This window comes from Varanus komodoensis, unplaced genomic scaffold (genome assembly GCF_004798865.1).
Source record: "Varanus komodoensis strain SLA01 unplaced genomic scaffold, ASM479886v1 scaffold11, whole genome shotgun sequence".
NCBI lineage: Eukaryota > Metazoa > Chordata > Lepidosauria > Squamata > Varanidae > Varanus > Varanus komodoensis.
Window position 1 is genome coordinate 31,349,204 of NW_025335317.1, and position 13,053 is coordinate 31,362,256.

A 13,053-nucleotide genomic window follows, 5' to 3' on the forward strand; every position below is an offset into this window, starting at 1 on the left:
GGAGAGGGAACCAGAATGAACAGTATGATTGGCTGAGAGGTGTTGCCTCTGATTCTGTGTAGCCGGCCTACCAGGTTCTTATTGCCTTGAGAAGGGGCATCCCTCGTTGTGGAGACAGCTCTGATCTTTCTTACCCTACTAACTTCTGCCTGTGTAAGAATTCATCTTCCCCTCCACACACACCACACATTGATTCCTCCGTGCTCAGTGCTTCAAAGTCTTTTCCTGCTTTTTGCAACATTCACACACACACACTTAGGGTATGCTGAGAACAAACATGTCTCTTAGCCGCCACAAAAGAAGATGGTGTCCTGAGTCACAACATCCTCTTACCCTGGTCAAAAGAGTTGCATTTGCTTTCCAATGGCAAAGCAGCTCATCAAGAAATTGCTCTGAGAGGAGAGTCTTTTCTTTCAGGGACATTTTGGGAACTAGTCAAGTCACAACGTTTGTCAGTGGATAGGAAGCCCTGCCTATTGTGCACATGAGAGATGCATGCAAGTTCTGGTTCTTCATTCTCTGCTTTCAGATTTCAGTAAAAACATTTGCTAGGGAATCTGGATTCAGCTCATCAGGCCTCCTAGTTGAACCACCTACTTTGCTCACTTTCCTTCAGTCGTTTGTGCCATTCGTGTAAATCTGGTGCCAAAGCCGCTCCCAGCCAGCAAAGATTTAAGTGTTTACTTTTATGCGGACCAAAGGAGCCATTCTTCTCCTTGAGATTTGTTGCTACACAGAGTAATGATTTTTAACTGGGTCTTAGTAGCTTCAAGCCCGGCCATCTGCCCAGTATGTAAATTGGTCCTTTGTAACAAGAGCACTTCAGAAGGTGAGAGTTTGTGTTCCCTTCCCAAATATGTGACTACAAGAGCCAGCAAGTCAAGGTATTCCTTTGTAAACTGTGAGTACAAATGCTCCTTTGGAGTGCTGAAATGGACCTTGACTGTCTGCAAAAGAATTGCATCACTCAGCTCCTCTGCCTCTGACCTTTCTTTCTTCTGAGCCATTCTTTCTTTGCTGTGGCCCCGGAGCTCTGCATAGCCACCCCTTCTTTGTAATACTCTAAAATTGATTTGGAGGGTATCTAGAAGTACTGCTAGCCACACCTGCCCCCTGTGGACTTTTCATGCTGTTCATCAAGGTAGCGTTTTAAAGATGTCATATTGGACCAGTCTGTTTGATTTCAATATATTTTAAAAAAAGAAAAAGGAAAAAAAATCTGTTCAGTCCAATATAAGACTCCTGTTTTGCTTCCTGTATGGTTATATCCTATGTGACATTTACCTCTTTCTCTCTCTTTCTGCTGATACTCTGATTTTAATGTTTTCCATTTGTTTTGGCAATCAGTTGTATCATTCCTCTATTATGTTTTTGTTTTGGTTTTTTTTCCTTAAATTCCTTGTTTAGCTGTTAGATTTGCACTTATTATTTTTAAGGGGTTCTGCATCAGAAGCTTTTAACATACAGTGGGAAGAATGTCAAAATGTTTGGAGGGTGGAGTTCCCTCCAGTTATTTCTGAATGCCAGTTGGGGTAGTATTTATCCTTCTGTTTTCCTCCTCATGCCTCTGGAACATGCACAGGTCTTTTCTAGAGGGTGGGGACTGGCTTTGACATGCAACTGCTTCTTTGCTAGCCAAAATGCAGTTCTATGCCTGCCAGTGAGCAAGATAAGTTTGCTATTCCAAGAGCAGTCTGAAACATAACCATTGTGAAAGATTTATTTATGGAAAAACATTAGCAAAGTCTCTTCAATTGGCTTAATTTATAGCTGTAGGATTTAGTGCCACACTAAACCTTCCCTGATATATTGCACACTTATACACACAGACACACACAGTTTCCCCTTCTTCATGCCAGCTATTCAAAATATTTTTTAAAGTTTACATTATGTTCAAATCTTTGCTTCGTAAGTATGAAAAATAAGTAACTTGCTGCCATAATTTAAAGCTTACTGGGGCGCTGGGGCTGGGTTGTTGTTTGGTGGGTGGAGTAATATTGGGGGGGGGGACTTTTTTGTTGTTGTTGGATTCTGAAAGCTGAGATTTTCTTGTGCTGGGAACACATGAAAGTTGTTGAATAGACAAGCAGACTGTGCATGTCTCTGATGCTTTGTATAATTCATACGTGGACACTTGAGTCTTCGGACAATAAACAGTATTATCAAATAAAATCAGAACAGACTCTCTTTGTCTGGAGTATGCTTTTACTTCTTTGGAGGTACAAAAACTAGAAATTGCTCTTATGCCTTTTAGCTTCATTATTCATGTCAGTATGGTGGAATGGAGTTTGACTAAGGAAAGGTCCCAAGTTTCCTCTAAGCTGTGCTCCCACTTCCATCTGGCACAAATTGATCTCTAGCTCCTGAGAGTAGCTGCTGGTTCACTGCCCTTTCTGCCCATTTCTAAAGCCTCTCCTGCCGCTGCTTTCCCATGTTGATGACGTCCATGTCCCCCTTAAACTTGGAGACAGGATGCCCTACAGTTCTCCCAAGGGCAAGAAATCAAAAAACACAGTGGTGCACAGCAAATTAATCTCCATGTTTTAGTCAAACATGTGCTTCCACTTCCCTGAAGTTTAGCAGGTTTCAAAAATTATGGAAAGAATCCCAGACTAATCTCTTTCACATATGTCCTAGATTAGCTGGAATTCAATTGTATACAAGGTATTGTATTTCTCAAGGATGTGCCTTGGTTTCCCAGGCAAATGCACCTGGTGCTCTCTAGAGATCATACAGAGCGAGTGGGAGGACTGCCTATAAACATCTTGACTTTGAAGAAATGTGAAGATTAAATTGGCAATGAGTATGCCCAATTATAATAGGCTTGCCCATTCATTCCACTTCCCAACTCAAACTAGCTTTATTACTACTACTGTTATTATTACATTGCATTTATATCCCATCCTTTTCTTTTTACAAGGAATCCAAGTTGGCTTATTTTTTATTTATTTAGAACTTTTATATCCCGTCACTACTGAGGTCTTGTACAGTCTTATTGTACAGTCTTACAATAAAACAGAGTGGAGCACAGCATCCAAGTTGATTTTCTATACAATAAAACCCTACATTAAAATCACACTCAAACCCTAAAATAATGGGAAAATAAAAAGGGTTTGGCCTGGCACCGAAAGGATGAAGTGCTGGCACTAGGTGAATCTCTCTTGGGAGTGTATTCCATTTTTAGTTTATTCCATATTTAGCATATTTCATATTTAGTTTTCCTCTATTCCATTTTATCCTCACATCCCCATAATTAAGGACACACTTAACATGGAAACATCTCAAGGTGTATGGATGAACATGATATGCATACTCTAGGCTTAAATTTGGTGCATAATGCAGAGTTAAACAGTTTATTTATTTATTTATTTATTAAAACATTTTTATGCCGCCCCATTCGCCGAAGCCTCGGGGCGGCTTACAACATAGATTGTAAGTTCACAAGTTAAAATAATGAGATCAGATTAACCCTTTGTCTCAGAATGTAAAATTATGATTGTCACATCCACTGCAGGCCGAAGGGCCATTCCGGCAGGTTACCTGCTCTGTATGTGTAAAACCTACTTAAAATAGCTCTGCTAATCTCACTGAGGTATACAAAAGTAAACTTCGTTCTTAATTCAGTCATGACTTACTCTTCACGCTTAGTCATCGTTGCTTGAACCTCTGGTTATGGACCATTTTGGCCCTACTGGAATTAATATTGTAGTGCAGTGTTGAATTTGTTCTGGAATTTTAGTGAAGATGGGCTACTTTCATTTATAGGGCTCCTATAGCTAAAAACCTATTTTTGTGATTAAGAAGAGATTTGCTTTTCCTTTAGCATTCCCCACCCCGTATTTTAAAATTAAAAGAATTCAAAGAAAATCGTCTCCATTCCTGCCTTGTCCCAAAAGCCCTAGCGCATGGCCTAATTATGCCTTTTTAAGGGGGGTGGGCCACCAGCAGGCCCTGGGGAGAAGATTGGGCGTCAGCACGGCCTCCCGCCCGCTCTGCATATAAACGTGCAGAGGAGAGTAAGCCAGGCTTGAGAATCCCGCCCACCCTTGAATGCGGAATTCCTTGAACTTCGGGTCCGTGTGACTGGAAATGCAGACAAGGAATCAAACGGTGACCCAAAATCTCAAACGCAGACGGCTGTTGAAAAGCATTACTTTGCGTTCACGTGTCTCGCTCAGCTCGGTCCGATTTTTCCCCTTTCCCTTTTTGCCCGTGCGAAGCACGTGGCAGGAAGTGCTACCCCGTCTCTGCGGGACACTGCGCCTTTTGGATACTCGTCTCTCTTCTCCTTCGGTCACGCGCCATGCTCTCCGTCCCCTCCGAGTGTAAGCCTGGCACCGGAAGAATAAGCGTGGCCGGCGGCCAAGCAGGGACCTTTTCTCAGAAATGACCTTACGGCAGCACAAGGCGAACGGTTACTCTGCATTCAAGCAAAGGGAGCGCTTGGTGATTCCGTGAGGCGGCGGCGGCGGCGGCAGCCAGAGCGAGCAGCGGGGGAAGACGGCAGGCGGCGCTGCCTGGGCCTCTGATGCAGGCAGCGGCGCTGCGTCGCGTCACAGCAGACCGGGCGGGGCCGCTCCCTTTCTCCGCCCCTTAGGCTTGGGCCCGGCGCAGCGGCCTAGCGTTGGTCCGGCCGAGCCGCACCGCTCTTTCGGCCTCGTTCTCCGCGGCGTGGACACGTGTGTGTATGTACGCGCACGCGGGGAGCCGGAGAGCCCCGGATGGTGAGCATGAGGCTGGGAAGGGCGCGGCAAGGGTTCCCCGGGCAAGTGACGCGCTGAGCCGAGCTTGTTCCCTCTCTCTCTCTCTCTCGTGCGGAGGAGAATGCTTGGCCCGGGGTAGGTGGGGCGTTGCTGCATGGGGTGCATCGCGGGTCTAGGGCCTGGCTGGGTAACTGCCGCCCTTCCTCCCGGTTTGCCTTCTCATCCGACCCCTGCTCCGTTATGTCCGGGCCAGCCTTATTTCTCCAGCCGTGTACGGCCCTGCGTTGCTTGCCGCTCGCGCTCTCCTGGCGCCGTGGCCTGTCCCCGAGCCCGCGGGAGGTTCCTGGAGCAAGTCAGCGATGTACATCCATCCACCTTGCTCCAGGCGCGCGTGGCGGCGTGTCGAGTGGGGCCGCCGCCGGGACTCTGAGCCCAGGCCCTGGGCAGGATAATCTCAAACAGCTTTCCTCAGGCTAGTGCTCGCCAACTCCCATTACCACTGGCTACAGGCCGTGGTGTCAGGGGATGATGGGCGTTGTGATTGGACGGCTGAGCCAAGGCAGCAGATAGATGTGGGTGCCTTCCGCATCAATACCTGCGTCCTGGAGCACCCTGCAGCCTTTACTGGCAGACCAAGAGTGGCAGAAGCACTTGACATTCCCTGGGCTACTCTTGAGGAGATGGTAGGAGCATGTTTCCTGTAGGTAGATGGGTCCAATGTACGTTGTTCTTTGGAGGAGGAGGGGGAAGAGGGAGTTGGTGAGCCTGTCTCTTTCTCTTCCCTGCCTTATTAGACAAATCAGGGTGAAAGAAGCATTCTCCCTGAAGAATGGGCCATGCGGAGCATAAAGTCATGTCTGCTATATGTTCTGGCTGGCCTTGGGCCTCTCAGTGTCCCCTGTCAATTGCTATATTTCTTTTTGTGTTTGCTTGTGGAAGCTTTGCTGTATTCATTATCTCCGTGCAAAATGCTGGGGGTTCCTATGTGTGTGGCCAGACATTGCATCATTGCATTGCCCCCCTTGTTATGTGTAGCTTGTGTGTCCTTGACTGCTGGGTTAGATGCAGCTGCTGCTGTTGCTTTGGCAAGAGCCAGCTGAGTCCTGCCACACAGGGTGAGGGCTTTGCTGTATGTACAGTACAGTTGTTTTCCAGATGCAAAGTTAGAATGTATCTCCTGTGTCCAATTGGAAAGCTCAAGGTTATGAATGGGAAAGTGTGGTAATATAAAGAAAGCCGAGGTGCTTTCAGGAGCTAGAATTTTTCAGAAATCATGCAAGACTAGCCAAGTGATGTGGATATCCATGCTGTCAGAAAGAGGATGGTGCTGAGATGAAGTGTCCTTGCCAAGGATCCATTTCCTGGTGCATTGTATGTGTGAAGTCTGGTGACTGTCGGGAAATTGGTCCTGTGTGGTGAGGGTTCCAGGCAGGAATCAGAGCATTTCAAAATTTGTGCTTCTACCTGCATAGAAATCTCAACATTCTGTAGTCTCCATGGAGGTGTAGAATTCTGGTGATAAACAAGCTAGCAACTTATATCACCTCCTCACCCCGCTCCCCAGCAGTAGTACAAAAATCTTTGGGTAGCTTCATTTGCTGGCCACCATTCTGTACTCACATGCTTCTAATAAATTTTCCTGAGCCTGTCAGCATAGAGGTGAAATGCTCCTTTATGTATCTTTTGATAATCATAGGAAAGTGTTTTGAGTTTTTTCCAAATATGGGCTTCTGTGTTAGGAAAGGGATGTTGCTGTTACAAGATACTTACTTACATTGTTCAGCATGGCAACAATGTTTTAAACCTCTACTAAGAGAAGCACTTGGGCTTTCTTAAAGGGATGTTGTCCTCTTTCTGCAGTAGTCAAACTTAGGGCCTATCCAGGCAGTCACATGACGCAGAAAGCTCTTGTTATCATGTGAAACTGCTATTATCTACCTGAGGATGTGGTAAATTGCGCCTTATGATAAAGGGTGGACCCTGTCGTGAGTTGTTAGGCTATGATGTGCATTAGGTTGTGCTTCTGTTTTGCTTTCCATGCTGGAGCATAATTGTTCATTAATAAGCTAATTTTCAATTAGTTGCAAAGCATCTTGAGACCTTGGTATTTAGAGTTTAGCATGGCTAACCTCATGATGAAGTTTCTTATGTAGTCAAGTCTGTAGTTTGTCTTCTGACTTTTGCTCAGTTGAAGAGTGGAGAATGTTGGATCCAACAGAGCAAGAGATGCTAATGGGTACACTAAGTCTTAGGAACTTGCTTGGCATGACTTAATTGCAAACATCAGTCTTTCTAGGCTAGAATACTGAAGTGTATTTACTGTGTAGGCGTTATCCAGTCAGTAAAAAATACTGTATCCTAGTTTTCAAAGAAGTGAGTGTCCAGTCTTTATGGTGAGAAAAGTTCAAAGTACAGGAACAGTGCCTGTTGCTGAAAAACAGCAACTGGCACTGGTTTGCTTAGTAGTTAGAATATTGGGGGGGGGGGGTTAATTCCACTAATTTCTGCCAATTCCCTCCACACAAAAACGGTAAGGCTGCATTATTTGCAACTTGCCTGATACTGAACATAAAACATGGAACTACTGCAGAATTTTGAGTTAAATTCAGAATCCCTGGGAAAAAAGTCATTCCTGGCAAGTTGGTTGTGTAGCATCAGCAACGTATATTGTACCTTTAAAAACAAAAAGTGGACAGGTCCATACCACAAAGGCTTACAATCTAAAATTTTACATAGGAGAAGTAAAAGGAAAGGCAAAGGAAATAGAGGGAAGAGTAAATAGTCATTTTTAAGTTATGTGTACTTTAGCTTGTTTATAGAAGGATAAGGAGAGAAGAGGGTTGTTGTTGTTACATGGCAATTATATTCCACTCTCCTTCTCGTGAGGAACCCAAGGCAGCTTGCATAGCTCCATTTTATTTGCATTACAACAAACCTGTGAGATAGGGTGAGCTGAAAGTCAGTGATTGGTCCAAGGTCACCCAGTGAGCTTCATGGCCAAGTGGGAACTAGAACCAGGATCTCCCAGGTCCACAGTCCAACACTCTAGCCACCATACTGCATGGGCTGTCACAAGGGGGTTGCGCCAGGGGCATTTTAGAAACATTGGGTTCTGAGTTCAGGTAATTTCTCTTGCAGCTTTGCCCTGCAAAACAAAGTTCCCTAGCTAGCAGAGCAGCCCTTGCTGCCACAAAGTGATGCATCATGCCCATAGTGGACAAGCTGAAAGAAGCCCTAAAGCCTGGGCGGAAAGACTGTACTGATGATGTTGAGCTGGGCAAGTTGTTGGCAGCTTCGGCCAAGAAGATTTTGCTGCAAAAAATAGAATTTGAACCAGCCTCCAAAAGCTTCTCCTACCAGCTGGAGAGCCTCAAGAGCAAGTATGTCTTGTTGAATCCAAAGACAGAAAACCCAAGTCGCCACAAGGGCTGTGAAGAGGCATTCATCCGAAAGCAAGGTACTTCACGTGCTGCACCTGTACTTTGGGGGCCGGGTGGGATGCTGGTTCCTGCTGTGTCTGACCTTGCCTACTTTCTTTCTCTTTGTCAGGCAGCGAGCATGTGCTTGGAGGTGATGGTGTGCCAGCCCCACAGAAGGTCCTTTTTCCTGTGGAGCGTCTCTCCCTGAAATGGGACCGTGTGTACCGTGTTGGAGCTGGTCTCCACAACCTGGGCAACACTTGCTTCCTCAACTCCACCTTGCAGTGTCTGACATACACCCCACCTCTGGCCAATTACCTGCTTTCCAAGGAACACAGCCGCAACTGTAAGTGTAGGGTTGGGGCATGCCCAGTGGCTTATACCCGCCTCCCCCCCCCCCCTTTGGGTGCTTCAAGGCAGAGCACTATGCCATCTGCTTCTTGTCGTCAAGTATCTGGGTAAAGGCTGCAGTAGGCCTCTGGTTTTACATTCCAGTGCCAGGCTACCGGGGCCTTTGACTGGTGGTCCTGGAAGCCTCAAAAACATGTGCTGGTGGCCAAGTGCAAGCAGATCAATCCAGAGGGGGTGGGAGTGGAAGGAGAACCCATGCCAGAACAGCTGCCAATCCCAAAGTGCTGCTTGGCTTGTGCCAGTGGGCCAGCTGGAGGAAAAACCAATACGGAGCTGTTGTGCATTTTCTTTCATTTTGGGGGCATCTGAGGGTAACAGGAGGGCTCTGGATTTGGCCCGTTTTGCTTTTACCACCACTGGAGGACTGGTGATAGAGCAGTAAGGGAAGTAGGGGGTACCATTCCCACAACTAGCAGGCTTGTGAAGGCAGATCTCCTTCTCCATCAGTGGCAGCCTTCCCTGTGGGTGGATAGGGAGATCAGCAATATCCTGTGGCCTCTGGGCCACCACCTCAGTGGTCATAGGATTGCTCCCTAAGAAACCGAATTATGATTCATAGTCCTTGGTTGGAACTTTGCCTCTGCCATGAACTCAGCAGGTGGCCTTTGGAAAGCCATTTCTTCTCAATGTTAGCCCCCACATCTGCAATACAGCAGGGCATGGGGGAATGATACTGACTAAGGGAAACAGCAAGTTCATGCCTGTGAAGTATTTTCATTGCTATATGAATGCTAAGTCTTATAATGTTTCTATGAAGTTACCTCAAAACCTTCTTGTATGAAGAATCCTTCACATTCTTTTTACCTGTCAGACAGGTTCTGTTCTGATCCTGTCTGACTTGACATATTTCAAATTGAAAAGTCACCCCACCCCTGGGATACCTAAAATTTCTCCCTGCAGCATGCTTTTCCCTTTTCTGATATTTATCTTGGGAGAAGTATGCTTTTCCAAGTCACATTAGCTTTTACTTGAGTTCAGAGGAACAGAATCTTTCTTATCTCGTGGACTGCATTGTATTTTGGAGAAAGCTACCAGTGCTACATTCCAGTGGTGAATGGGGCTGAAGGCAAAAGGGGCAGGGCCCAAACCCCAAGATCCCAGCATTTGTTGATTCAAGCTCTTACTGCGACCAACCAAGCCTTAGGAGAGCATTTCAGACTTTAAGAGTGTGGGAAAACTGCAGAAAATCTGGGAAACTGACAGCTGGGGAAGGACGGAGGTCCTCTAGGTTCCCCCAAAGGGCCAGATTTAGCAAAATACATAAATGAGAAGTATTTGAGTACTTAAGAGATGAGGTAGCCTTTGCAATGGATTTCTCTTACAAGGAGATTTTAGAGTGATGTGAAAGATACTTCCCCAATCTGATTAATGCAGCATTGTGTCTCTTGCTTTGGTATAATTAAAGTCTTGTTACAAGTCTTGTGACAAAGAGTGCCCAACTGCAATAACGGTTGCATTTCTGCATGAGTGTGGGAAGTGTGTTTTGCTTGTGGTAGTGGAAATGGAAAGGAGAGTAGAGCGTGTGGCCCCAAAGGCAACTAACTTGGAGTTTATCTTGTCCCTCCACTGATAGTTTTCTACAGCAGGCAGCTGCATTACAAGTCTTTGTACTCATCCTTGCAGAAAGGGTCTGGCAGCCTACACTAGCAGCTGCAAAGGAGCAGAGCTAGCACTTGGTCGGATGAGAGTTGCTGCTCTCAGCACCCGTCGTACCCTTGCTTGTAGTGCTGACTCTTAAGTGGGAGAGGATGTGAGCATGGCTCTGATGGGAGATGATCGCACAAAAGCAATTCCAGAAAAAGGAATCATTTGGCTCTATTTTGGATAGGCACAAAGATAGCTTTGCATTTGTAGGACTTGCTTATCTGTTTAATGTGTAGGGCCACCTGAACCGCTGAACTGAAGTGCTGCATTTTGGGAGAGCTTGTGATGTGGCTCTGATATGCTGGGAAGATGTCCAGCTGTCTATGCAAGGTTGATCTCATTCAGGCACTAAGCTATTTGGTGAATTGAGGGATCCCTGGTGTAAGGTATGGGAAAATGCTATAGATAAGTGCAGGTTTTGCTTCTGTGACAGTAGGACTGAATTCACACATAATGACAGCAAATTGTGGGTTAATTAACCCACAATTTGTCAGGATTGCATGGCACTGTAAAAACTAAATTGTAGGTGAATTGTGGTAGTTTAATCCACAATTAATCCATAGTGCCTGGGTCTGCACATTATGAAATAACCTCTAATATGGCCAATCAGATGTTACATACTCAAAATGGTAGCAACATGTATCAGGTATGACTTGAGACATACTTAACACATAATTTGCAGCTATGATGTATGAATAGGACCAGTGTGCCTTCAGCAAAGAAAAATGCCTTTTTTGGAGAGGGTTGACACATGATGGGTATTTAAGATTGCTAATCATGATGGAAGAATAGTAGTTGCATCAAAACATGCTCTTCTGTTTTATTTTCTACTGTCATTGTTGCCAGGCAATTTATATAGCATTGGCTGGGCAAATATGTTCTAGGCTGGGTGACACTCGTGCCCTGTTCATGGGGTTTTTAGTGCAGTCTTAATCAGCATTTACTGCAGTCCTTGCAAACAGATTGTCTCTCTGAAACGTGTGAATTAATTCCTAGTTTCTTCTCTTCTAGGCCACCAGGGAGGCTTCTGCATGATGTGCATAATGCAGAATCACATGATACAGGCCTTTGCCAACAGTGGCAATGCCATCAAGCCAGTGTCCTTCATCAGAGATCTTAAAAGTAAGCAGTGGAGAGAGCTTTGGGACTGGATCGGGATAGAAGAGATAGTGCATCTCAGCAATTTGTATAGGGCAAGGGGGCAAAGATCTCTTGTTTAAAGAGTCAGCTGTGGCTTTTGCGTGTATGCATTTGCGTGCCTTGCCCTGCACTGTGCTTGACTTAGAATGCTGAGAATACTGGCTTGAAGAAGCAGGCTCTGTAGATGGCAGGATTATAAAGGGAAATTAGACTTCTGTGTGCAGAAGTCATGCACTAAGTATTTAAGTGCTCCTTTCTGTCCTTTTAATCATTCAGTTTACAGCTGAAAAATGTTTCGACACTATAATGAGACTAAAATGCGCTATATGCTCTGCTCAGCAACATCTTGCTGAGTAACGTTCAGTGGAGAATTAGAATCTCCTAGCTGCAGAATCTAGATTTTTGCTGGCAGTCATTTCATGAGGAGCAGGTTCTGAGCCCCAGTGCCAGTGAGAGCGCCTGTACCTGGCACTGTGGGACCTGTGCTGAGAGCCACAGGTAACCATCTTTTTGCCCTTTCTTTCTCTTTCCTCGGACAGAGATTGCTCGGCACTTCCGTTTCGGCAGTCAGGAGGATGCACACGAGTTCTTGCGGTACACCATTGATGCCATGCAGAAGGCCTGCCTCAACGGTTATACCAAGTATGGGCAGCTTCATGTCACTGTGGTTGGGAGGGACTGCAAGGGTTGAAAGAATTAATAGCTTGAGATCTTACAGCCTTCCTGCCTTGTGCTGGGAGTTTAGCAAGAGTGCAGGGGTCAAGTACACACAGGGGAATGTGCATGCTAGGCAAGCAGCCACTCCTCCGGCAGTGGCTGCTTAGCCAGGACAGTAACAGCCAGAGTGCTGCACTAGCAGTCCCAGTAAGCAGGAGAATTCCTTGCCTGAGTGCCTTGGATGTCCCTCCACCTTCAGCCATCCTACTGAACTTAACCTTAGCACTTCAGACATGTGGTCTCGCCTGTCTTAACCCTCTGATGTGTGTCTTTCCAGGCTGGATCGTCAGACTCAGGCTACTACACTGGTGCATCAGATCTTTGGTGGCTATCTCCGATCTCGTGGTGAGCACAGTTTAGCAAATACCTCGTGGCATTATGCATACCGGGAGTTGCCTATTGCATATCTTGACAAGGGCACGCTGTGGGGTTCAAACTTTGACTAAGTCTAGTCGTAATACCACATGAGTTTCCTTCATTGCCTAGCGACACATCTGCATTGCTCACTGACTGACTGGCTGGCTGGTACTTAGCTCCTGATGTCTGCCATTCAAATTTCCTGCCCATTTCCTTTGGCTGTGAAGGGGATATTGGATGTCCTGTGAGTTGGCTGCTTCCAGCACTGGTTTTTCTGGACGGAAGCATTGCTGCCTCATCCTCCTCACTGGCAGGCAGCTTTGGCTATGAAGAGTAAGCCAGTGAGTGTTTCTGCTTTCTTTGCAGTGAAGTGCTCTGTGTGCAAGAGTGTTTCTGACACTTATGACCCCTACCTGGATGTGGCTTTGGAAATCAGGGTATGTCAGCTATTTGACTGTTTTGTATTTTTACAGCTCCAGATCAAAAGGAAGGCATTAAAATAATGAGAGCATATGTTCAACCATGCATGGACATAAAATATACAGTATATCACAGAAGTGAATACACCCCTCACATTTTGCAAGTATTTTATTGTATCTTTTCATGTGACAACCCTGAAGAAATGACACTTTGCTGCAATGTAAAGTAGGGAGTATACAGCT

At 45.8% G+C, this 13,053-nt stretch overlaps 1 protein-coding gene across 1 annotated transcript in view; it reads left to right on the forward strand.

The window, feature by feature from the left end:
• The first annotated feature begins 4,270 nt into the window (after window positions 1-4,270).
• The window catches only part of USP36 (ubiquitin specific peptidase 36), a 27,183-nt gene continuing 18,400 nt past the window's right edge, over window positions 4,271-13,053 (forward strand). The window contains exons 1-7 of the mRNA XM_044419871.1: window positions 4,271-4,724; window positions 7,842-8,160; window positions 8,253-8,468; window positions 11,189-11,299; window positions 11,857-11,959; window positions 12,312-12,379; window positions 12,758-12,828. Coding sequence (XP_044275806.1) covers window positions 7,908-8,160; window positions 8,253-8,468; window positions 11,189-11,299; window positions 11,857-11,959; window positions 12,312-12,379; window positions 12,758-12,828 — 822 coding nt within the window. The 5' untranslated portion in view covers window positions 4,271-4,724; window positions 7,842-7,907. The remainder of the gene's footprint in view (window positions 4,725-7,841; window positions 8,161-8,252; window positions 8,469-11,188; window positions 11,300-11,856; window positions 11,960-12,311; window positions 12,380-12,757; window positions 12,829-13,053) is intronic.